Source organism: Anguilla anguilla, chromosome 1 (assembly GCF_013347855.1).
Source record: "Anguilla anguilla isolate fAngAng1 chromosome 1, fAngAng1.pri, whole genome shotgun sequence".
Classification (NCBI taxonomy): Eukaryota; Metazoa; Chordata; class Actinopteri; order Anguilliformes; family Anguillidae; genus Anguilla; species Anguilla anguilla.
Window position 1 is genome coordinate 64345531 of NC_049201.1, and position 26615 is coordinate 64372145.

The following is a 26615-nucleotide window of genomic DNA, read 5'->3' on the forward strand; positions in this document are numbered from 1 at the left end:
ACTCATATGGCAAAATGCAGTTAATCTGTCAGTTAATCCAGGAGAAACCACCGACATATGCATGCATTCCACAAAGGCACAAACTGCAATAAATCAGTGCTGAAGACAAGTCTGGAGCTCATATCAATACAAGTTAACTCAGGCATTTCTCTCAACTGCCCTAGGTCAAAACCTCCCAGTCTCAATCCCAATATCAACCTCGTAATTTTACATAGCCCCTTTAAATACACAAATAATGTGTACTGTCAGCTCAGGTCAACCTATTATTAAGCTATACTGTGTAGTTTCCATATAATTACATCCCATAATAATAAAATAATGTTTAATTACCAGTACTTTTAATGTATTCATAATATACAAAACACTTGTAAAAATTATTATGAAGCCTCCTGTTAGCATTGCTATGCATTTCCAGACATATCACCCAGGACTCATTTTAACAGCAGTCATGGGACACAAAACAAAAATACGCACGGCTGCATAATTTATTCCAAATGCGATACATGCATTTCGCCTTTTGTGTTACACTATATCTGTTCAATTCAAAATTAAACAAAGTGGTTCAATCAAAAAGTGCTGTCACCTACTATTTATGGGAATGAATACATAGCTGTTAGTCAACACTCCAACAATACTGTGGTGCAAAGCCTCACCCAAATTGGGCAGAATGTGAAAGCCAAGGTCAACAGATGCCTCACCTCACAGAACATGGGCAGCTTTTTGGCAAAGTCCACCACCCTGGTGATGGCTGGGGTGATAATTTTTGTAAACTGACTGAAGGCTTCTAAGTCCACTTTGTTTCCATCTGGCGCATTGACGAATGGAGCTTGACCGATGTCCTCTGCCTGAAACAGCAAGAAGGCGGAGCTCAGTAGCGAAGGAGCCTAGCAACAGTCACCAAAAGGATGATGATGTCATACAGCTCAATATTCTTCCGTAAACACAGAAGATGTGTAATGGTTGCAACATGACATGTAACAAGATGTACAAAAGAGAAAGACAGAAGGAGAAAAACGAAACAGACGGGGCTTATGTGTCCATAAATCAAATGAAATGGCACATTTCTCAATTAAATCTGACAACCTTGCAATTTATGTCTGTCATATATCATTTAAAGAATGAAACGCTCTCTCGCTGTGAACTGTTCACAGGCATGACAAACACTTCTGAACTATTAATGCAAGATTTGAGCAGTGATTAGACTTGAACAAAATCGGTGACTCAAGGACAAATTTATTAATTCAAAATGATTAGTATGAAACCTGCTGAAAGCTTGAAAATAATTGCAATAGCTGCAAAAAAATTTATCAGAGCCACTCTTATAGGTTTAGACTATTGTTATTTTCAACAAGGGCTTTGCCAAAACTTGTTTCACTGAAAGACTTGGCAGGCTTGTTTATGTAAATCATTTTTAAGATGTTTGCTGAAACGTGTTTTTTCACCTCAGATCTACAGGGACATTACATACTGTATGAAACATTAATCCACCTCTTTCTCAAAATGGTCTCATTAAGTATTTAGCTAGAATGCCTTTCCTTCCCACAATTAGCTTAGCCTCCACCTTGTTTCTACTTCAAGTGAAAAGCTGAACCCTAATACATATTTTTCAATGTAAAATCCTGCAACAGCAATAAATCTTACTGGCCACTTTGTAAATGAAACCATGTTTTCTCCTTTCTTGTTAATTTTCTTTTCCTGCTCAAAATATGTACTTGCATTTTACATTTTTTTTCACGTTGTGAAAGATAGTGCCCAAAATCATTTACATCTGTCACCAAACTGCAGCTTTAATGCGATAAAGAACACACATCCTGTCAATGTCCAGAGGAAATGATGTAGATGAAAGGAAGTGAAAAAGAGATATTGACAGACAGGGATCATTAATAGATACAGGACATCCTTAGCATCTGCTTGTCACATTTAAAGTAAATTATACATTTACATTAGCAGCTGAAACTATCTCTTTTTCATAGTAAGACAAAGGACAAATCTTCATAACACATTACTATATTCTGTCCTAAACTCACTACTCAAAAGGCAGAAAGAGAGATTTGAGAAGTATTTGATCACTAATAAATCAAAATGCAACATGCCTTGTCTTTAATTTTGAATAATACATTTAAGCACGGGCTCCCTGTATATTTATTGTTCAGTTCAGCAACCATAAAGGTAATTGTACAGTGTAATACGCAACAAGCAGCACTGTTTGTTTAAATTCATTATTCAAGAGTTTTTGGATAATGCATCATGCACTTAGATTGAATAGAGGCCTCGTGTAGTCTGCTGGTTCTTACCTTGGACTCCTTCACCTCCACTGCTCTCTAGTCAGAAGTACAGAATAAAATAAAGTTATTTCAATAAGTAGCTTCACTTCCACAAGCTGGAGGGTGATCAACAGACATTGTGAAATTTCATTGACCCACATCAAGCAAAATAATGCACACAAAATCAAAACTCAAGGCAGATGAGCTATGTGGAGAGGGATGAGAGTATGCCATTATATTTAAGGTGGCTCGAAAGAGACTTGGATCTGCGGGTGAAAATGACAAATAACAGAAAAAAAGAGGACATTTTTTTGGAACGATGAGATGGAAAGGGTTGGAAAATTCCCCCAAAAAGAGAAAAGAACCACAGAGGACAAACACATCTTAGACACTAAGCATTATCATAACAACATTTTGAGGAGGAAGGAAGATGTTCCAGTGAGTTAAAGCTGCAGTGCTGAGGAAAACAGAGTCTCCAGCTTCTCTTACTTTCTGCCCACTCTACAAGGAGACACAGAAACGGCGGTATTAAAAATGAGGACAGAGATCTGGGGAAAAGGGGGAGGGGGGGGGGCATAATCGGGCGCGGCAGCCGTGGCAGGGCGGAGACTCCTCACCAGGAACTTGCGTTTCTGCTTCCAGTGGTTGCCCTGAGCGTTAGTGGCCACGTGGGCCTCGGTCACTGCCCGGATCAGCTCCCACTCGTCGGGCGTGGGCTCCGGCTTCCTCCACGCCGTCCGCTGGAGCTCCTCCCGCCGCTGCCGCCGCTGCCTGTTCTCCTCAATCAGCCGCCTCTTGGCCAGACGCTTGCTGTCGTCCAGCACAACTGAGAAATTGAGACGGCGAGAGGGGCGTGATGTAATGATGAAAGACAAATGTGGTCAATATGACCAGACAGAGGTGAGAAATGACTCTGCCTGAGGACAACCACCAACCACCGAAAATACAAGAAGGAAGAATATGGTTGCAAAATGATGTGTCTTCTCCAAATAGAAAAAAGGGAACAACACAGTTTTTCATTATTGATTAGCATTTCATTTCAGGACCAGGAGTTGAAATGTTATTCTGAAATCAGGGTAGCCTTTGAGAACTGACCACAGAATAAAGCATTTTAAGGTTTTAAGATTAAATGTATTTATTCTGCATCTCATTTTTTTTAAGTTTGCTCTGAGGAGATATAAAGTACAATGCATGAACTATTAAAATCTTACAAGTACTTCTATTTCTTTGGGTCAAACTTAGGGTGTGACCACTGTCAATTCTCTAAAATGATACTGCACTCATACCGCTCCTAAAAAAAGAGAGAATGTGGCATGGGTTCACTTCTCAGGGAGTAATAACAGAACTCAGAAGACTCACGGTCTGTTGCCATGCCAACTGCAATGCATTTTTTGAAGCGGCATTCTTGGCATTGGTTCCTGGTCACCTTGTCGATGGCACACTTCCCTTCGTACTTACAAGCGTACGTCGGATGTAAATTCTTCTGGATTGTCCGTCGGAAAAATCCCTGAAATATAGGCGCGGAAATGTACTCAAAAAGTCCGAATTCCATTCCATTTGTATTAGAAATTGTATTTTCATGCATGCGATTGGAATTTTACTTCAATTATTTTCTCATACAACATACTAATATTTTACAATTCACTTCCACTATTAAAAGGTTGCTTTAGCTTCAAGTTACAATATGTGTAAGATGTATAGATATACTTGCTGAAAGAACTTAGCCAAAATTGTACTTAGAACAGCTCCAGTTACCATTTAAAATATGTGAAACATACAAAATAAAAAAAACTAATGATGGGAAGTTACCTTGCACCCTTCACAGGTAATACAACGGTAGTGATAGCCGGTGGCTTTGTCACTGCACACTACACACAACTCATCCTTATCCAAATAACTTGGTACGTACCCTGACAAAAGAATAAGAAAGCAGCTAATAAAAGAGAGATGCAAGATGTTCTGTGGTGTCAGAAAATGTATAATACAAAAGCCACTGAATTAGGATTAGTAACAATACACATATTCAAATACTGAAACAGTAAGCAAGTTTAAAAAACACACAATTTGGCATGCTTGTGTTTGCAAACAATCAGGAAAAGAAACTGGTGAATTTGTGTCTTTTTGCAAACAAAGTAAATGCAGTATGAGTGCCAACATGTTTAAAATGCACAGTTTATAATAGACTGTGCAGTGATTACATAATTCACACAAGCTGGTCATCATTTTGGCAGTTACCTTTAAGGGTTTTTCATAAGGGTAGAAAATACAGAACACAGCTATTTTTTGGACTAATGCATCCACCCCCACCCGCCATGCCCTTCAAATCCACTTTACCACCATTCACTCCCTACTTCTAATAATTATGCATAGATAAATAAATCACGAACCCACCTAAAATAAATCAGGGTTAGGCATATCCGTGCCCACCCCCCTCCAACACAATGTTTCATACACCCACAAATCCCACTTCCCATACCCTCCATGTATTCACACCCCTTAACAAAACAAGATAGTACACACTTCATCTTAGGACAAAAGGTAGGGACCTTTAGTTCTTACTTACATTTCTTTATTAAATCTTTTTTAGTATTTAATTTGAAATGTGAGCGTGCATAAGCCATAACAAAAACATACACTGAATTAAAAGAAGCATCTCTTAAAACAATCTGGTCATCGCAAATTGACATATTTCAGATACATGCCATAAGGGCAGGATATTTGCTAGAAGAACAGATGACAGACCATCAAGAATAAAGCAGAACTAGGCCATCCAAGCTTCACAAATTCCCTGCTATTGCAGGTATTATCCCAAACTGCATTTACAATAATGTGAAGTCATTTTCTCAAGCGCAGAACTCCTACCTAAAAATGTATTAACAAAATATTACAGCATAATTTTGTTGTGGGAGTACATGAGACAAAACTGAAAAATATGTACAAATAGAAATATATTCTTTGTGATAATTCACACCTCATAACACTGTAAGAAATACATTAAATAAATAGAGGTGTGTGATTTAGTTAAATCGTCATGAAAATCCAAATGTTGTTTGTAGCTTTCTGCTTTTAAAACAGGTTTGCAGGAAAGGCATCATAATCCTACTGTTGTAAAACGCTATTTTATCTTGTGTGCAATCCATGGTCACTCAAGCTTCTTCTTTGTCTGCTCAGTGTACTCAGGCTACTCAGGTTTCAGTTCATTCCATAATGCTGACTTGCATTACATTTTCATTACTGCATTGTGTCATTACACACAGCCTTTTCAAAAAACTGAGTTTGTTATATCATAAATATATAATCAATTTTGTTTTTCAGGCACTCAGTTGCTTTTGGCACTTGTAAGTCAGCAAAGCATATGTTCAGTTTTTCAGTTTACAGAATACAAACAAAAGATCTCTCCAAATGAGAGCAGGCATTGCACAGGTATCACTTTCTCTATGAGCTATATTCTGCCATTTTAAAGCTAAAAAAACATTCGTCATTGTCTCTTTCACTGACTGTGTCCCAGGGAAGCATTGCCTCCTCTCCACTGGCATAGTCACTATGGTCATCGTAACTGTAGCAGTTCTGAACAGAAGGTTGCCCTGGTAACCACAGGTGTTAAGCTAGTTGCCTAAAAGAGAAGCCTATAATTTGCTAGCAGCACAGATTCATTGCTACCGTAGGAACTTAACTGCTGAATACCAAAGCACAGTAGAGTAACTACCACTCTATAGCCAGCAAAAGTTCCATCTTCATCAGAGTGGGTATTCCAAAGCATAATACACCCTTGAAGATCTGCAGTGCATTTAAGCTCTGAGGCACCATTAATACGGTATTCACCTTGGCACATTCAAAACCGATGAGTCGAGGCAAGGAGAAGGGCAATAGACTCGATTTAGATGCAGTGCTCAAAAGAAAAAATAGCTGAGGTGATCTAGTTCCCTTCACACCCTCTCAGCACAACTGCTAAACAAGGATGACAACAGCAGCCATGGCGCAACTAACATGTTTTGTTCTTTCATATCTCAGAAGCACCTACATTTACATTAACCAGCAGAATTAGAACCAAGTGCTGTGCAGTCAAAAGGGCCCCAAGACCAATTCTCTTGGTTCTGAATAGACATAAACCTTGTTAAATTGATCGCTAAAATATTACGCCATATTGGCCTGCTGGGATAAGCACTCAGCTGAGGAACTAGTTCTTAGTACAGACTGGGGTGGGAGGTCTGTGGAATGAACCACAATTGGCTGTAGTTTCGCCAGACACCAACTACCCACAGAGGCATAGCATCATTGTATAAGCTGCTCTGGATTTACTTGGAGGGTATTTTCTTGCTTTAAACCTGTGAATGTCTATATACCAGCCATTGTAAAGCTAGCAGGTCATTTTAAACTTCAGTAAATATCTAATATCATCATACACAAAGCCATTCAGGAACACTGAAGATGAAATACTATCAAAAAACTTCAGGAAGTGAACTGCCCCTTTAAAACACAAAATCTGGGAGAACAAAAAAATGTCTCTTCACCAGCAGGTAACATAATGAGTGGTACAGTCCATTATGCTTTCAGACAACACAAATATGACTATGAACTACACATCAAAACCAAAATAATTTATGGCACGTTAACAGTGTAGGTAATGTCAAGTAAGAGAGGCAGCAAAAGGACAATGCTGATGACTATGTGATGGAATACAGGCTTAATCGTGGATTCTTTCCCAGAAATTCAGATCACAGAACATACAGTGGTATGTCCTTGCTTTTACACAGTGGCATTTACTTTTTGTTTACAGTACTAATTACTGGTTTGTTTAACTTTAAACATACTGATTATAAATGGGCCTTCTGTGCCTTGTGATAATGTGCTTGTACAACAGTACAAGAGGGCACTGAAGTTCTCTACTTTTGTAAGATGCTCTGTCAATGTAATGTAATGTAAAGGTCTTAACATCGACATTAATTGCATTAATGGGTATACCCAAATAGCCTCAGTGAAGTATGAGAGGATATTTTGTATTGTCACTTTTTAAACTGTGGTAGAGTGCTGAATAAGCCCTGTAAACTGCTTTACTTGGCAATCTGAGGTCACTTATTCATAATACATCCATTAATCCTGTGCCTCTCTTGAGAAATTATGCTCAGTGCAATTTTTTTTGTCAGAAACATAAGCCACCAAAAGACCTCAATTAAACCTCACATTCATAACTGGATGCCCATTAAAAATATAACACTGCAAGCACACTGTGTAGAAGGGTTTATGCTTCCATTTTTACACAACAAGTACAAAATAGAAAGGCTGATGACGCAGTTATCTAGCTGAGCTCTGATACTGTTGAGGACATGAAAAGGAACTTCAAAGCACACTTGACTTTCAAAGAACCCTGAGTTGTCATGCAGCTTAGAATCCAAAGCTCAGAGTAAAAATTCAGAGAAGGTAAAGAAAATAAATATTTTGTCATGTGTCGTTGAATACATCTATTGCAGAAAAAATTGTGCTTAAAGTGTAAAAAATGGTTCCCAAACACAAGTTTGCTTGGCTATTCATTGTTTAATAACAGTGGTGACACAATGCCCTTAAATAAGCAGCACCATACCTACATAGTTTTAGCAAACGTTCACCCTTTTTCTGCATTACCTGATCTCCTTTGCACAGTGGGAAGTACTGCCATCTTCAGAGTAACACTAATAATAAGTTCAGTTAATTCCATAAATAAATTCAGCCATGAGTCAGTAATAAAAGGCCACATTACCTTGCATGAGCTCATGTTCTTTCCATCTGGGGCTACATTGTCCTGCTTGCTCTGAAATTAAAAAGAAAAACAAAAAACTATAAACCCCCCTTCTTAAATTAAGGTAAATCAAAACAACCCCCATCATCCAGCTCTGCAATTCATACACATAGGATATACCACGGGTGGCAATGGGTCCTGCAGACTATCAGGTTTACAGTTAGTGGGCCAGCATAGCAGTTAGGGAATTTCAGTTCACTGTCAGGTTCCAGGTTATCCTGCCATGAAAACTGTTGTTCCTGACAAATAACAGCAAAGCACAATGAATTATCATGCAATACACGCTGTCAAAACTAACTGTGATTGCTGACAATCAATTTATTTTAATTTATTCACTATGTTGCTATTTCCTATGTTAAAGCCTTGATTTCAGAATATAGATGCACATATTTGAGATTTAAATAGCATGTAATATTTTTTACTGATCATACATGACAAGTTGCTATAAAAATTTAAATGGTTCCTTATTAAGATTAGACAAAACTTGAATAAATATTGTATTACCTTAGAAGGCAATATGAAAAGAAAGCCTCACATTTGTTAAATCAATTGACTCACAATGGTCTTCTAGGCATCCAATGGTGTATGGCATGTCTCAACTGAAATTTATAACGATGATTGAGAGACCCGCACAACAGCATGAATTGTTGCTTCAGCACAATGTTGCGCAGTCAGCCATAACATTACGCAGTACTATACAAGTGTATACAGCTATACAAGCTAATTGTTAACGTACCTTGGGCAGTGTTAGCATAGTGGCTCATTGTGGCTTGCTTTGTTTGAATTTATACCACTCACAATGTAACTGAGTGTCTTTCAAGAGGTTCGCAGTATTCTTTAATGCAGGCGTTCCACATACTGTAGTGTAAGTGTTCATGGGTGGCTCAGTCGTGTGTCATGTTTGATGCACTGGTTAAATTGTGAAGCTAGAAGTACTGTACTAAAGTACTGTAAGTTAGTATTGTTAATTGTAAAGTGTCTTCATTTTCCATGTGATAAAGCCTTCAGTAAAACACTGCATAAATGGGTGAGGACTGACCAGATTTGGCATCTGTGCACAGGGGTTAAATTGTAACACTGGGTCAGACTGCTACCCCTGTTCTTATGTAATAAAAAATTGTCCTACCTGACATACTTCTGAGAATTAGGGCCTCGGAGTCATGATCACATCCCCTGGTGACAACAGAATACCTGGGGGGGGGATGGGGTGAGAAAGAAAGAGAGAACAGGATGAAGAAATAAAGAAAGAGAATTTTGGATAACATAAAACCTAATTTACATTTAAGCTAGACAGGTATCCAGTGTGTGTGACTGTGGGCATTTTTTATACGCTGCCAGGTTAGGTTGAGGTTGGAAAGCCAGTAGAATGTGCACTGGCAGTGGTAGATTGTGTTCTTTAGGGAAGCGGGCAGTGTGTTGGCCCTGGTGGATATAGCACAGGGCTTTGACTCTCCTGTTCGAATGGGAGAGACATGCTGCTCTCTGCTTTCAATGTCCACAATTCAGAATGTGAAGTTCTGAATCATTGAGGCAAACCAGGCACTCCACATTTTCCACACTGTGTCTTGCTGTCCCTCATTTAAACAATATTGCATGTATTGCTACAGTAACGTCGCTCTGGATAAGAGCGTCTGCCAAATGCCTGTAATGTAATGTAATCATAGATTGTCGGCCTTTTCTTTATGCTGTTACTGATTCACCTAGGTAATGTCATGCTGTATGTCTGCAAACCATGGTACCTGAATGACACACACAAGGCTTTGTTTTTGGAACGCTTATGCCTCTGGCGGGTACAATAAAATAGACAAACCCAATTCATAATATCAGAAATATTTATAAACCATATGAAATCTCACACCTGTCAACAAGTAGGCTCGTTGTTATGGAAACTGTCATTAATTTGTTTTCTCATAGTCTTGGGTGTGATTTTTCTTCTGAACATCTCAGTAGTCTCAGTCCTCATGAGAACAGGATTTTCTTTCCCTGTTGCAATAGGCCACGGTTCTGGCTTCTAGAAAAAAGTCCGGTGCCAGCGGCCCTCAGTCATTCTGTGGCTGCGCATGTCACTCCCTCCTGCATACACAACAAGCACCCAAGAATAGATCCAGACTGAAAGAGCCTCACTATGTTAAAATATAAAACACAGATATTACCAAATACACACAATCCTTGTCCTAGGTTGAATTTAAATGCATTTCCTTTGGACCCAAGGTCTAGCCTATATCTTATACAATCCCGGGGTGGCAGTTTAGACAACATTACTGCATTTCAAACAGACTGCTATAGCCATCTAGAAAACTGAGTTTTCATAACGTCCTTCATAATCACGCACTGAATCAGCTTGTGAAAAGTGGAATTCATTACACGAATACAATTTGCCTTCCTACTAGAATGTACACTGTAATTTCACCACACAAAATTGCTTTAGCAGCACTGTATCAGCCAAAATTATAATATTAAAAAGTATAGAACATGAAAACAAATAGGCAAAACAAAATAGAAAACAAATAAGAATAAGACAGTCACATAACAGTGACTCCGTCTAATTCTTCTCCATACCAGCATACACGCTGATAATGTGATATGTTTGGGATAATGAACAGTGAGCTCGTCAATTGTTTTAAAATAAGCCCTGACAGGATGACGCAATCCTTATGCCAAGCTGAGGTATCCTAGCAACCACAAACAAGCAAGCTCACAATGTTTTCATTTACAGTTTGCAGGTCAAGGGAGTCGCATTCGTGTTGCAGACCTACACTAGGCTCTTTTATAAAAATGAAATTGGATATCTCCATTTATTGTGAAATTTGACATGTCAAAAGGAGACATCTTTGGGGAATATCTATACACTAGGAAAATAACTAACTAATATCGTGTCAATATTTTAAGTTATGCGGTAGTGGATTTCTGGCAATAAAGGGCCTTATTTACAAAGAATGCCATCAGGGCTGCAAAATTCTGCATCGCCCCATGTTTTCAAATTAGCAGGGTATTTACTAAGACTGGTTATGTTAATGAGCACAGCTGCAGCAAGTTCAATTAAATGCACTGCCGGTATTTAAGGTATGTATTGTGCATGGCAGGAAAACAACACTGTTGTGCCACGCCATCTCGGGTGAAGTCAAGTTTTGGACAGGTGTCAGGATCCATGCATGCAATGGATAGTCACGGTCACATTTAAATGTTCACACGTCTCATTAGTAAAGACTTCAGAACACAGTTTTAATATTTCAAGTAGTTTAACTCCATATCAAATAGTTAACCATCTCCAGAGTCACTGTCCCTCAATTTCTCAAATAGGCAACTGTTCCTAAAAATGAAAGAGTCATCTTTAGGAACCACAGTTATGCCTTCCAGTAGTCACACACAACCTGGACATTGATAGAACGTGTGTTCTTTCTGTTTCAGTACACATACTCATTTGCTGATGCGGGTATCAGCTGAACATGCGTGCAGTCAATTGCACCTAGCACTTTTGGGAAAATAGTGATGGTATAAAATCCCAGCGTGGTTTCCAGAAGGGTATCTCAACTGTATGGAAATGTGATGTAACGGGACATTTGATGCAGCGTGACTTTCAGCACCGACGCATTTCAAAACACGGCCTGTGAAATGTCAGCTAATGTCACGGCTGTGCGCTGGAATGAGTCAAAAGCCAGAAAATGCAGCGTGGAAAGGAATTCTGCCACTGCAGGGATGGCGAGGCTTTGTTTTGTTGTTGGCTCCAGATCATCTCTAAGCTCATCCAGTAAGTGGAAAATGGTATGACTTGGGAGCCTATAGGTTATTCTCACATATCCTGTGACATGGCAAAATGCGATACGCAATTTAGAAAGATTCTCTCCTTTCGCAATCATACTCCAACACGCTGACAATGTCTGCTCCTTGGAAATGGCCATCTCGTGTCGGAAAGAAGTTAACAACTAATTTACCCAGACGTTATCAACAGACATTCTAACCTGGTTTTATAATGGCTAGAAAGATGCTATGTCTACGCTGCATGACCGCATCATTTTAAAAAGCAAGACAGAACTAGGGAGATAAATTTGATTGCATTATGGTTTCATGCAATTTTCTTAAATAAATGACAAAATAACCAAATAGCTGCTAAATGAATGGTATACAAACAAGACGTAACAAGGGTAGTATGCCTAGCTTTACAAAAGATCAAAGTGTCAAATAATCAAAGCAGCAAGCAGGTTCATCTACCTTTGTCATGAGAATACTTAGCCCGTCCATGAGAAAAAGAATACCCATTGAAAAATGTACCACAATACCACATATTATACTGACAAAACAACGACTGTATCGTATCTTGTAGATCTGCTTTTATATTTAATGAGGGAGCTACACCAACTTTTGGCATGCCATCTAATAAGGTCTGAAGCATTCCTGTGGGACAGCATCGTTTGCAGTCCAGAGCACCCAGCAAGTTTCCCCAGGGTTCTGCTCAAGTATATTTGTTACAATCTGGATGCCAAGGTTTATAACAAGTGAAAGTGACTGTGGAGGACAATTCATGACCCTTATTCAGAAAAAAAATGACTTGTCTAGCATAGTGACAGTATAATTATCTTGCTATTCTGTGTGTATAAAATAGTCTGCATGCAAAAGTTTCACTAAAGATTTCAGACAATTCAGGTGAAAATTATGATTCCGTACAGGTTTCGATTTTTGGTTTGCACTTGCATTTGTAGGTTTGCATGGGCAAAGAACTTCTATTGGACAGCCATACTATGATCACATGATGAGCTTCTACACGCAAGCAAAGAACCTCATTTGAACCATCACAGACATTCTACAGGAATCTGCTCTCTACATGGGAGCTACAACTATTTATTATTCCATAAAACTTTATCACTGACTGTACTTTCCGGTTTATCTTTATAAAAGGTTAAACATTTATGATCACATAACAAAGTCTTCTGCAATGAATAATACTTGCTAGTTATCCTATTTTACAGGCAACTGCAGCTGGTGAATGTGCTACTAACACAAAATGGAAAGTTAGTAATGCAATTAAATAAATCTTTAAACAAACCAAAGGATGGCCTGTATTTACATCCACAATATTAGGAGTTTTAATGAAAACATTCATCTGAAAAATATACTTTAAAAAAAGGATTTGCAATGAGCAACATAAACGTTTAATCAATATTAAAATAAATCACCTCTGAAACACACATATGTATAATGTACACCCACACACACACACACACACACACACTCAAAGCTAGAAACAATAAAAAAAATTCACCAAAGTGAAAACCATCACTATTTCTCCACTGAACAATAAGACCAAAGGGCACCACATAAAAACAGGTCCACTGAATCCTTCCCAAGAGAGCACTTAAAATGTCAACAGCTGGAACAAGCCAAATTCTGGGTTGTAGAAGATTATATGTTTGTTCAACTGACAGAAACGCGTACAAAAAAATGGAGACAATTCAAAATTATTCTCTCCCTAAATAAAATGTTTTAAATGAGGTATCACTGGCCAAACAAAAGAAGAACCTATGTATGTGTCATTTTAACAATGCACAGGTTAAAGACCATTTATTTATATCAATGTTTTCACTGAATTATATAAATTGAATAATTCCTGTCTTAAATCAGTCGCATAACTTCACATTGAAGACTCCAAAAATATGTACGTCCAGGCTGTCTTGTGTGGCGTAGCCCGTAGAGCGATTTCCATATGCTCATTGCGAGCTGCAACGTTGGCGGTTTGAGTCCGACCGCTGACCTTTGTCGCATGTCTCTCCCTCTCTCTCCTCTGAGTTCTTCCTGTCTCTCTACACTGACCAGTCAAATAAAGCTAGAAAAAGCCCAAAATATATATATGTCTAAAAATATATTAAAACAATTATTATTAGGCTAAACATGGTGAAATATTTTGATGATCCTTGATAATAAAGGTTAAAATGAGGCAGAAAGAAACGCTGCATTAGCTCAATTGTCTCGTTGTTTGCTTTCATAATTACAGTGCAGTCAGAGGTTGCCAATGATGAATTCGTTCTTTAATCAGTTTGTCCTGCCAGCATACAGGATTATAAAACATAGTAGGCTAAGCTTAGGTTCTCTTATGTTTCCCTATTATATGCTTCAATACTAATAGAAGTAATTTTTAAAGAACTTTTAAAAAGAGTGCCTCTGAAAAGTTTTTTCTTGATACCAAATAAAACAAATGAACTGTTAAGTGTTTATTGTCCTGTTTGTTTAAATGCAATAACATCATTCAATATCCTCATTGGGTAAGAATACTGTCAGCTAACCTTAGAGTTATTCCATTAACATTGTTCAGTGTTGGTACATTTGTAATATGTAAGCTATTTTGTCAAAATGCCAGGTTGTGCTGCTTAGAACTGTACCAAATGTTCAGGCCCGAAGTTGAGGATACACCTTTTCAAGTAGCTACCTGTAATTCCAGGATAGCGTGTAAAGCTGTGCTATGATTACAGAATTCCTTTATTAGCTGAACTGAATAGTTTAATAAAATGATAAGTCTATAGTAGCATTTCCCATAGTAGCTAGGCCTGACACATTAACATTATGCTCATAACTTTGTACCCTGAATATTGCATTACCGTATTTTATTGTATTGGCCAATTCCATTATAGCCTACACAAACAACATTCAGTAAAATACACTTGCTGATGCACTTTGCCATCTCTGTACATAGGCCCTCTAATTAGCCGTCACCGCAAATCGCCTCAAGGTCACTATCGTCAGGTTTTGTATGATTACTGCTTTCATGTAAGATTTGGTCAAATGATGCTGAATAGTTTAGGAGATCACTAATGTCAGTTTTAATGAGACAAATTGTTTGATGTGGTCCAAAAATGCATTTCTCAATATCAAAGTGCTGTTTGCAATTTGTGAATGTGGGTGGTTTTTCTGCATACATCATTGTATCATTGTCAATCTTGCCAATATGAAAACTTTGGCGTTTATCACCTGTGGAGAAGGGGAATGGGCTTCACGTAGCCTTCTCACATCAGTGCTCTTTATACATGAAATTATATTGAATTACGTTACTTTGTGTGTACTTTTAAAGCTATTAATTAGGTGTACCCTCCACTGTGTTAGTTTTTTCTCTGCTCACGGGCTTAAATGTAATATTTCATTTCACAGTACTTTTGGCCAAACTGCTAGCAAATGGTATGTCCCAGAAATGTCATTATGATATATAATCATAGTCAAGGGATGTAGGTTGTTTGTATTAAAAATGATTAATATAGCTCTCGTAATATTTTCTGAATTGTTAATTATGAAAACATGTAGTTATTTCCCCAATTTCCCCTACATAACACCGATACATTGCTACCAATACTGAGAGCCACAGATGCAGCTGAATGTGGCCACGGCAAACAATTTTTCTATGACTTCATGAATAGTAGGTCTGAGGTTGTCAAATATATTTCAAAACATTAAAAACAATGGCACACAACAAAGATGAATTGAATTAATTACCTGAACATATATATATCTGTGTTTCTGTGTTGAAACACAATTTATTTTCCAATTACTTGCAGTGTGGATGAATTTCGTCTGGAGTCTGGTATTCATTCGTGCAGCATCATTAAAAAAAAGTAGAAGTAGAGTCCCTGAGGCCACCGGAATTTAAGAACTACATTTATTGGCCAAAGCAAAAGAGAAATGTCAGCGACTTGTTTATTGCTGAATCCCCAGATGAACGAAATGCCAATCTGCAAAGGTACTTAGACACACACACTTCCTGAAATAGCATGCACTAATACTAATGGGTCTGAACTTGCACCGCAGGCCTGAATGTGTTCAATCACTCTGTGCACAGAAATAAAGTGCATCTACATTTAAAATGGCCATGCCCTCCCAACACAATCACTCTTTCAATCACTACTGAGAAATATAGCTGCTTTTAAGAATGCCATGCAGCCTCTTACATTCTCTTCATTCAGTCAAAAGGCTGAAAAGACTCAAGAGATGTAGGCCAGGATTAAATCAGCATTTGCCATTATTTTTTTCTTACGAATGCAGGTGTTAAGTCATTTTCTTCACAAACACAAAATTGGCGATGATGGGAAAAGTCAAATGTCAAAATGTCAAAATGTCTTTGTGGGGAGAAAAAAATAAATTAAAAGTTAAGAACATATTTTGATGAAATTCAAGCTCCAGCTTTGGTTTCATTTTTGGTTTCTGACAGCCTATCAGCTTGCTTCCCTTCCTTGATTTACATGCTCAGCAAACACATGTTTTTGCTAGCTTTGTGACCGATTCCACTTTAATCAATGAAAAACATTTTGCAAGAATGCTAAGTGACTCTTGTATAATTTGCATGTCTAGCAACATCCTAAGGTCAAAACAAACTGGCTTTGTCTATACAAGTGACTCAATCAACAGATAACGCTGCTCCGAAGCAGAGAACAAAATGTTCAGATCACAAAAATATGCTTAGATGGAGGCAATCACAATGGTCAATATTAAGAGTTTACAATTAAGGAAACAGAAAGTGGCTCTGGAAATAAAGGTGCACAGGCATCAGGAGCAAAGGGAATAAGTCGGTCAAAAAAAGGGTTTAAAAAAGAAACATTCTATCTAAGTAACTGTCTGCCTTTCTCGAAATTCACAATTCTTTTATTAATTTTCAACAAATCAGATTTTTGCAATGTACTTTTAACCATTTTTAAATAAAAGCTACCATGAAAGCCTTATTGCTATACTTCTACCAAAATACAAAAGCTAGCAAAACAGATAATGAAATGAATTGACAAAATCACGTCTTACATGGTTTATGCTGTACTATTGGACTAAAGCCTTTAAGAATGCTCTTATTTCCTCCAAAATCTTGAGTGAATGTTTAGCAGAAATCTTGTTATATCCAGTACTGTACAAGTACTGAACTAGTCAAACGCAGTCCACTCATGAAAAGCTATTCCAATGGCGAGACTGTGCGGCACAGTCCATATGGTGGCCGACTCTCATCCCATAGGCTATATCAATTCCTGCTTTTTCCCAGGGGTTCTATATGGGGTTCTTCATGGCACATTTGGACTTCAATTCCTTAAACCCTTTCCATTTTCCCCACCTGAACAAAGATAAAAATACATAAGAATGGTGGACTGTCTGCTCTCCTTAGAAAAAAAAGCTATTCCAACAGTAAAAATATTTATATATTTGGAGGCATCTTCACAAGCAAGCTGCACCATCCTATTCAATTTGAGAGAGTTATGCTGTATTTTAATTCCTTTTTACAATGGTTAACTAGCAACAAAGGCAAGACATATAACTTACGTGACCAGTTGGGCCAGCAGTCATGAGAATGCCACGAGTGTTTCCATTCAATCTTACCTTTTAAAATACTGAAACAAAGGGATTTCTGCAAGAGGCGCCATCTTTTGGGCTAACATGGTGACCTGAATTTGAAGCAACACAACAGCCTGACTCTGTTGGCAGCTGCACGTATTAATCTAGACGTAGGCGGGGACATGTCCCCGGCACTGATTTTGTCCCAAGCATTGAAAAAAATGTCTATTTGTCTGTTGTAAATGTTCTCAAAATAAGCTGTACATTAAGAAATTATAAATAAATGCCTGTCCTCCATGTGCATGAAATTCAGGCCTAGATTAGTCCATTATTTGTCCTTAACTTTGACTCAAAATTAAAAGCACATGGTGTTTTTTTTAATCACAAACACAGTTTGGAGAGTTTGGCGATGACCAAATTTATCCAAAAAAGGAAACTTGAATTAAATTGAAAGTCAAAGTCAAAGGCAGATGTTGATTGATTCCAAGCCTCAGAATGACAATAAAACTGAATTCTCAATTCCCTTTCTCGATTTTTCCTATTTTTCTTTTTTCTAACCTCAGCATATATCACCCTCCACAGACATCAGTGTCGAGAGACAATATGATAACTAATTACTTCAGAGACGAGACCAAAATCCTCTGGCCACATTTTGAAACACAAAATTATAAATATATTGAAACCAGGGTAAAAGATAATGTGCAACTGTCAGTATCATTCACAGATTAAAACCATAAAAATCAATCATTAATATAAAGAAAAGAACAATTGGAGTTAATCAAGTACATATTACAATCTGTCAAACAGAAACCGCTTTGATAGTGTGTGTGTGTGTGTGTTGTTAAGAGACCAGACCTATGGCTCATTCAAAGAGTTTCCATGAAGTTTTGGGGTCTGTCCAATGCCAACACAAAACACATTAGAATAAACATTTACAGTTATGTTTACTAATCTCAGTCCAAAACTCTGACACATGGGCCAGTAGAATGGTGGGCACATTCCTTGAGCAAATGTACTGTAATCGTTAACATTCTAAAAATGATTTCTGGTGTACTCTACAGCATGCTATTCCTGTTGAACATACAATCAGTGAAAAATAGAACCAAATTAAGCAACTGAAATTGATCAGATTCTCTACACCTTTGTGAACGTCTCTAGCAAGTAAACAGAGTGCTTGAAATCCCAAATACACATAAATAAATAATGTTTTGCACATAAGCAAACAGAATAATCATAAGTCCTGGAGATCAGTTTCTGCAGAAAGAACAGAACAGCCTGATAACAGCTGCCCTGCAACAGCAGCTGAACAACTGCAAAAAAAAAAAGCAGTGGGCATTGCTACAGCACCCCTGAATAATACATTTGAAAGTAATAGACTTAAAGAAAAGACGTGTGAAGTTCTGAATTAGGCTATATAATATACCCGTTTTGAGTGGTGAACCTACCCTCCTTTGCCCACAATGCTTGCACTGAATTGCATTAGACTGTTAATCATTCTATCGGTGGTCGGTTCAATTGGCAGAATAAATAAACTTGCATTGAGCGGTATGCTGTAACCTGACCTCAACAGGCATCATTCATGGAAAGAATGTATTGATGTGACAGGTGAAGGCCATGGACATGTGAGGATTTTGAAACAGCATCAAAATGGGCTAAAAAAAAATAAAAAATTCTAGCAATGGTTTCACAATAACAACCTACAGTCAGTCGCAGCTCTGGTTCTGCATTTGGTGATTACCCATAGATATACTGTATGAATGAACACCAACACCTGGCTTCTCCAGCGCACACTCTAAATGATATAGGCGTAAGCTGCGCAATGCACAGACGTTCCGTGTGATCTACAAGATGATGAATTCCCCCACTGTTTCACAAACCTCACCTGAGAATACAAGTTTTAACACTGAAGAGCTCAGCAGACCACAGGGACTCCTTTATTATTCATCATCCATATTTTGATCCAAGGCACAATGTTAATTATTCATTGGGATTCGCGGACTTCTCTGACACTGTATGCATTGGAAAATCACCTTGTTTAATTGTCAGATCATCAGGCAGCCCTGAATGACCACGTTGTGCCCTCTGAACCCAAATTAACTGAAAGCAGGCACATTCTGTGCACCCTGTCTGACAATAACAATGCTCCTCTTCCTTTTGTGGGAGAAACCAATGGTGTCTCAGAGAAGTGTGGAGAGGTGCCTTTATGAGCTCTGGAAGATGTAAAGCACGACTCAGTCATGACGACAGTGAGAGAGAGAGAAAGATTGCAATCTCTCCCAATTTTAGGCTGTGCTTCCCGCCCATAGCCCCGCCTCCCCGAGCAGCCTGTCCTTAAATGACCACGCGAAGCAAAAGGAGGGGGAAAAGTCAGCCAGAGAGCGGGGGAGGGAGACTGAGCGAGCGAGCAGGAGAACACAAGCATGAGAGGGAAAAGGGAAGACAAATATCTTCAAAGAATACGATTCGCTCGGTGCCGCTTGGCTTGTTTATTATTTTTAGAGCACCCGGAATGTGATTCTGCAGTGATGTCACAGAAGTGCTTGGCCTTTGTCATATGAAGCAGATTAGCAGACAGCCAGAGCAAAGCACTGCTTCCAATTAACACACAATTCCACAGCATAATGTCACCAAAGGAAATTATAAGATGTCACAAAGCAATTCCAGCTTAATTCATTAAAATGAGGCAACGTGATGCAAACATTTCAGTTGCATACACTACATATTCAGGGCCTTTTAACCTTGTAATATGATTTACGGGCCAGTTACTTTGCTGAGCCTTACTGATCTTGATGGAGCTCCTTAACACCTACATTTAGACTGAAAAATATGTGAGAGTTCACATTCAGAAGGTCAATCTGTCACATTCAATGTATTGCAAAAACAGGTCTGAAATGCTTTCCTGATCTTATGTAATTCAGAAAATCTGTATAATTCAGTATCTTTCCTGTTTTCACGTTTGTTTGTGCTAAAATAATCAATAAATCATTACCGTAAACATTACATATGCAGAAGAGTGGATGTAACTCCAAAGCTGCAAAATATATTTTTATCTCAACTGCATAAAATGGAGCATGGTGTTCCATTTGAACAAGAGTGGCTGCCATAAAATGTCAACAAATATTTATCCAAAATTATTATATTTTATTCTAATGGAATTAGTCAAATTAGGTAATTCCTCTCTGAGCAAGGTAGGCGAGTAGACAAATAGTTAACGCTTAAACGGGATCTATGCAAGTTTCCCTGGTTAAGAGCATTTGTTAAGCAAATACACAATAAGCAAATACTTCATAACTATTTTTTCATATCTAATATATTTTATAGCTTTCATCCTTATCAAAACTATCATTAAAGTCTGATTATGTGCATACAGCATAATTCAAAGGATCTGTACCTGTAGTAATATTGTACAGACTACATTAGCACTGTGTTAGCACTGATTGTTTGTGATTCAGGTTTATTATCAGGGCTGAGTTCTGAGTTCAAGGCTGAATCTGAGCCCCGAGGATCATCATCCACACCAGCACGTGGCGTCAAGGGGAAGATCACGTCAGGGCTCTGACTGTCTAAAGGAGCACTCAGCCAAACCACACCGGATGGATACAGCAGAGCTCAGCACACTATGGCCGCGACCAATGGGAAGACGTGCACAGGCTGCCTTTGTGAATACTCAACCACAGCAAAATTCGACCACAAGATGTCTTCATACTGCATTAAGCAGCGGCTTCTACTGTCCAGGAAGGGCCCGGGCACTTTCTCATTCGCTCTTCTGCCATTTGCTCACAGACTGAAATTTTAGCAGCTTTTTTGTGGCAATGTATCAGTCTCAGCCTTGCATTTGTAATGAAAACAAAGGCCTTAACAACGAAGGCTTCTATTTCTACAAACACAACATTTGGGTAAAATATATATTTTGGTGCTGTAAAAATAATATTGTCCCAGTATGCAGCTGTCCTTTTCAAACCTTGTGTCAGTTGTAGTTATAAGCTGGGAATCAGAGAAAACAGCACAATGTCTTCCTGTGGTCTGTCAGACAGAGCAGCTTAATTCTGCACGAAACGCTATATGAAGTGTCCAAACCACAAAATGGATGTCACCATAGGCACCCAGGAACTCCATTAAGACTCTATTACATGAAGTCGGCTGAAGGAAACTCAATAGACTGTCAGTTCACAAAAGCACACTTTATTGTAATGTCATTCGGGACAGATGCATTACTACCGCCAGTGCTGGCAGGTTGTCTTGCTGAGTCTTCGAGCATAGAACACTCCAGAACAGCAAGACTGCCTTTTAAAATTAGCTCAAGCTTGCAGGCTTTCGTTTTTAAAAGCAGACACAGGGCATTTCTTTGTATTTATGCTGCATAATTCAAAGGTTTCAATGTCAGATACACTAACCTCTCCTTCTTGTTATATGCATTTTTTCCACATATTTTGCTCTTTCTTGTTGAAACATATGCAGAACAATATTGATATATGCTTTTCTTATACTCACTTTTACACCAGAACAGACAGAGCCTTTACACAATTTTCATATAATTTTCGTGAAATAGTACACAAATGGCCTCTCTTGCTCTATTATGATTACTGATTACTTACAGCTGTTCCACTGTATGCTTAAATCTGAATTACATCACAATATTTGTGACATAAATGCATTACGTCTATGAATAAATTCTTCACATTTAGTTATAAAGAAATCCATCATTTTATGTTGAAGCGCTTACCTGAGGTCCTGCGTCACTCAAAACATCATGTCAATTTCCACTCCCAGCAGCGAAAGCCCCTGTCACCTTTCTCTTCCTCAGAAAAACCTAGAGCAAAGCGAAAGGAAAAGTATGGGATGTTTTTTACGAGCAAATAACATTCTCAGCCTCCACATTAAAGGGAACATCACAATAAAATCAATTTTGATGGTAACTTGATCTGTCTGTCGATAATATGGAAAAAACATTTACAGCATACTGTACCAGTCTTCTACTCATTTCTGTCCTGTACTGGAACAAATTGCACAAGTCACACCCCTTCAATGTTGTAGAATATTCCAGATGCAGGATGTGGTAAGATATCTGGACTACCAGAACTTTGAAAAAATATGCATTTTTTAACCTTCTTCTGATTGAGGGATTAATAAAACACAGTAACAATTAGGATTTAGTTTCCCTGTAAATGAAAACAAGAAGAGGGGTTTCATACCAATTACATCAACATTTCACATGTAATTCTGAAGGTAAAACAGAACAAACCAAATTATGACTTTGTTGGGTGGTTCCCCTCGAAGATAAACTTTGATATATATTGGAAATATGTTCTTGCTGACTACTAACCAGACCTGGACATTAGGCTCATTGTCAAGTGAAATTTTCCCAACATGTTGACCCAGGCACGCCGTCGCACAGGCAAATAGGCATTTTCTGCATGGATTTTGACGCACAATGGAGCCTGTTATGGCCCGTCTGTTCATTTTGTGACTCGTTGTGAGCCGAAGTGGGAGGAGAGTCCTGCTGCGGGAGTGTCAGTCAAGATCGAGAAATGGACAGCAATATTGGTGCAGGTCTTTCCGACTTTCCAGTCGGTCTGGACTGCGATTTGCGCCCTCACCACCCGCCTGCTCAGACCTGGTCTGCAGCATAAGTCATGAGGGTAGGACTTATTGCTAATTTTGTGGCTTTCCCATGCAATGTGTGCATGATCACAACTTATTCAAAAACCAATCAGCGGTTTTTGTGGATCATGTGCAGTCCAATTTGACTTTTAAATAAATCCCAGAAGCAGGAAAAATGCATATTTCGCATTTATTACTCATTGTCTTTTTCTTTTTTATCATTTTAATTCCTATATTTATTTCAGTTTGTAATAGTTTATGGCTGTTGTCCAGGGGGTACAATATTTCGGTCTTTTTCTTACACGCATCTGTAATGAGAAGAGTGATAATAAACACAACTTGAACTTGAACAATCTTTTCATTTTAATTATGTGCCTGTAGTTAAAATGAATGTTGCCATGATGCACCAAGAACAACATTCAAGTGAATATTTCCAAAAAAGTTATCTTCATAAAAGGCTTAACAATGAACTAATTAGGCTGGTTACACCTGCATAGTATGTATCACTGTCAGGCCTAATATAAAAGTGGCTATTAAGTGATTTGTGCATGATGCTCCGGCAAATTAAACAGGCCATTTGCAGAGACGATTCAAGTAAGATTTGACAAATTGCTCAGGAGAAGGATTAGCTTATATGTTAAGACAGAAAAATCTCATCTGTCATATTTCTGCGATTTCTTTGGTCATACGTCTATTTGGATCCTTTACTTCAATTTGTAGGCATAACAGAGTATAATTTCTCGCCGCAGGTGCAGAAGGTATGAAAATGTTAAAGCTCTGACACACCTTCTGTGACCTGACTGAGGAGGGGTGGGATAGTTGCTGCTGACATTGAGGGCAACAGAACAGAGTAACAGCAGTCCATGTCTTTCTGGCCACTAGTTAATTCCAGTGTGCCATCAGTTTGTTGGCTGGCATAAGCCAGAGCACGGTCAGTTCGGCTACTAATGCAGTTTGTTCAAGTCTAGCCCGACATGCCAGTAAATACTTCGTTTTTCTTTCATCACCCGATTGTCAGCTTAAAATGTCTGAGCTAGATGTGAATTTCCCAGGGTTTTGGGTGACATCAATTGCAGTTGCCTGCTCCTTCTACCCAACCACTCACCTATGTGAATCAAAAGGGGGTCCACTCCATTAACATTCAGGTCATCTGTGTTGCAATTTACCTGGTGAAACAGGAGGAAAGTATTGAGATGGTCAGATCCTGTCCCTGTTATGCCTACAGCGTCAACTATGCACATATTTACAACACTTGCGTAAGGTAGGCAGAAACTTAGCACATACTGTATATTCACTCTCATATGCCTAGCTAGTTATTCATAATGTAACAAACGTGTCTCTAACTCAATTATATTGACATCTGTTCTAGCTAGCTAGCTTCTATATAGCAAACAAAGGAGGTTTGTCAAGAAACGTATCAAAGGTGATGCTGAATTGGCTACATTTCTTTACATTTAAAAATTTAAAAATTATGGACAGCGATTTCACGCAATATTATTAAGCCTAGACCAATGTGAACTAATTAAGTACTTGATACAAGTTTATTCTGTGATTTTATGCATTACTTTGTGAAACAAATGCATTATTAAGAGTGACAGTAAACATTTTTTAGCGATGGCAATACAAAATCGATGTGCGGACGGAAGTAGTAGACCACAGAAACTGGCAGTATGTCAGGACGCTTTATGACCCACTCTTAAAGGGAATGAAAAGAGGTCATTTGATTGGCTATGAGTGAATTCAGCTGCAACACCCCCACTAATAATATATTCATCAAAATCCAGCCCGTTTTGTCCTGTGCCATGCATTTACAGCTATGTGCTCCTCGCCTCGACTCACAAAAGCACTAACATTCAGTAGACACACCCAGTGTACCATTGACTCATGCACAATTGACCATTCGACATAATTCCAGAACGTAGAGCCCAGAGAAATAGAATGATTTTAGAGGAGCGGAAAAAAGTGCTCCATAATTAAACCATACACAACTTTTCATGTCAAGTGTCCACAGATTTGATGTACTGAACATGGTTTTTCAGGGCAGGTCTAGGTTTCTGTGACGCTACAATGTTATGTGACATGCTATGATCAGACCTAAAATAAAATGCGTATTTAACATTAAAACTACGGCAGATATTCTGGTCTGCACTTTTTAGTGCCGCATTTTTTTTTTGGATGAAATATGCATGACCGTTGTTCCTGGATTTTTCCAGCATGCCTTATTTCTCTGGCAGCATTTCTGACCCATAGCTGCTCAAATAGAGAATATAGTGAACTTAGCTGTGTTGTGTTGCAGCCAAATGCCGAAAAAACAGAGCCAAAAAGAACCAGAAAGAAAATAGATCAACCCACTCTGAATTCTGAGCAACTGGAACAAACTAACATTTAAGCAGCTTTTCTCGAGCATTTCAGTGTACTAATACTTCAAAAGACAGTCTCCACCTAGCTATATTTTTTACACAATGAAAAAGAATAAATGCTTGGTCTGTTAGGGATATGCCGTTGTGTGATAATCACAAATTCAGACATGCACACATTTTATTTATATGTTTGGCTCTGGTCTTAAATAAAAAAAAGAAATGCTGCTCTGGGCCAGACCCGGATTGGACATGGGCAGGCCCAAGATGGACTTGCCGTAAATTTAATCCGTGAGCAAAAGTCTCATCAGAAAGCCCTTTCAGTCCTACTGAAGCTGTGCCAGCACAAGTGTGGGTCAGACAAGGATACTCACTCCACCGCTGCTTTCATATCTCATGCACAGGGACACAATTTTTAGGGACAAAAAAAAAAGCTTTTGAGAAGGCGGTTAAAACGACAGACATGCACCGCTGCCGGCTCGCCCGGCGTCGTTATCAAACGCAAGCATCAACCACTGTCTGACAGCGCAGGAAGCCGGCCCAGCGAATTCTGAGGCAGGCAGGGCAATTCAGGACAGCGGGAGGGGGCTTAAGGATACTGCAGTCTGCCGTTCAGACAAAAAAAAAAAGAATAATTTAGTAAATAAATAAAATAAGGAGAGGGAGAAAAAAATATATCACTCAGCTGGACATCTGTTTGATGCAGGGACCAGCGCCAATATTGACCTTCGTCATATCGGTATCATGGACTGCACAACTATCGAAGGATTTGGCATTTAACGCAGCCAGGAACATGAGGGCACATGAGGGAGTGACTCTTGTATTATCTTTGCCAGGGCTTCTGCAAGTCTGCATTTTGCCACGTGCATGGCTTCTCAGAGGCTGCTTTAATGTGCTGGGGCAGGTGCTATATTTAAGCTTTCACACAATTCCCTGTGACTCTTCTTTACCACAGCAACAGTACCAGCCTGTCTAATGCACTATCGCCTTCCTTTTTAAATGCAATTTCAGCCCAATTTCTCTATTACTTTTCAAAAAAGTACAACAATTTTTGCATTGGTTTGACATATTGATTCAGTCTATCTTTGTGAATAGAGACAGAATGGGCGTGATTCTATGGTGCAGGACCGTGTTTGAGAATGCAGAGCTATCTTTCCATACATGACAAGCTTCCCATTTCCCTGTACCCGCACAGCCACAAAGCAAATGGAAGAACCATCATTCCAGGACCCTGAAGGAAAAGAGTGTCTCTAAAATGTACATCAAAACTGATTACAGAAGAGATAATGATACAAACTGAGATATTTCACTCAGGCTCAGTATTGATTACCCCAG

At 38.6% G+C, this 26615-nt stretch overlaps 1 protein-coding gene across 13 annotated transcripts in view; it reads right to left on the reverse strand.

The window, feature by feature from the left end:
• LOC118231004 (thyroid hormone receptor beta-like) overlaps nt 1-26615 on the reverse strand; it is a 49657-nt gene that overhangs the window by 9064 nt on the left and 13978 nt on the right. For 4 of the 13 annotated variants that reach the window (XM_035424390.1, XM_035424379.1, XM_035424407.1 and 1 more), the window contains exons 2-12: nt 24029-24089; nt 22046-22132; nt 9896-10110; nt 9164-9228; nt 7999-8049; nt 4074-4174; nt 3624-3771; nt 2882-3090; nt 2676-2765; nt 2295-2321; nt 699-845 (exon numbers count right to left, since the gene is read on the reverse strand). In XM_035424390.1, the coding sequence (XP_035280281.1) occupies nt 699-845; nt 2295-2321; nt 2676-2765; nt 2882-3090; nt 3624-3771; nt 4074-4174; nt 7999-8049; nt 9164-9228; nt 9896-9933 (876 nt within the window). In that variant the 5' untranslated portion in view covers nt 9934-10110; nt 22046-22132; nt 24029-24089. Of the gene's footprint in view, nt 1-698; nt 846-2294; nt 2322-2675; nt 2766-2881; nt 3091-3623; nt 3772-4073; nt 4175-7998; nt 9229-9895; nt 10111-22045; nt 22133-24028; nt 24090-26615 lie in introns of all 13 variants that reach the window. The other 9 variants (XM_035424482.1, XM_035424432.1, XM_035424449.1 and 6 more) reach the window with 9 other exon arrangements.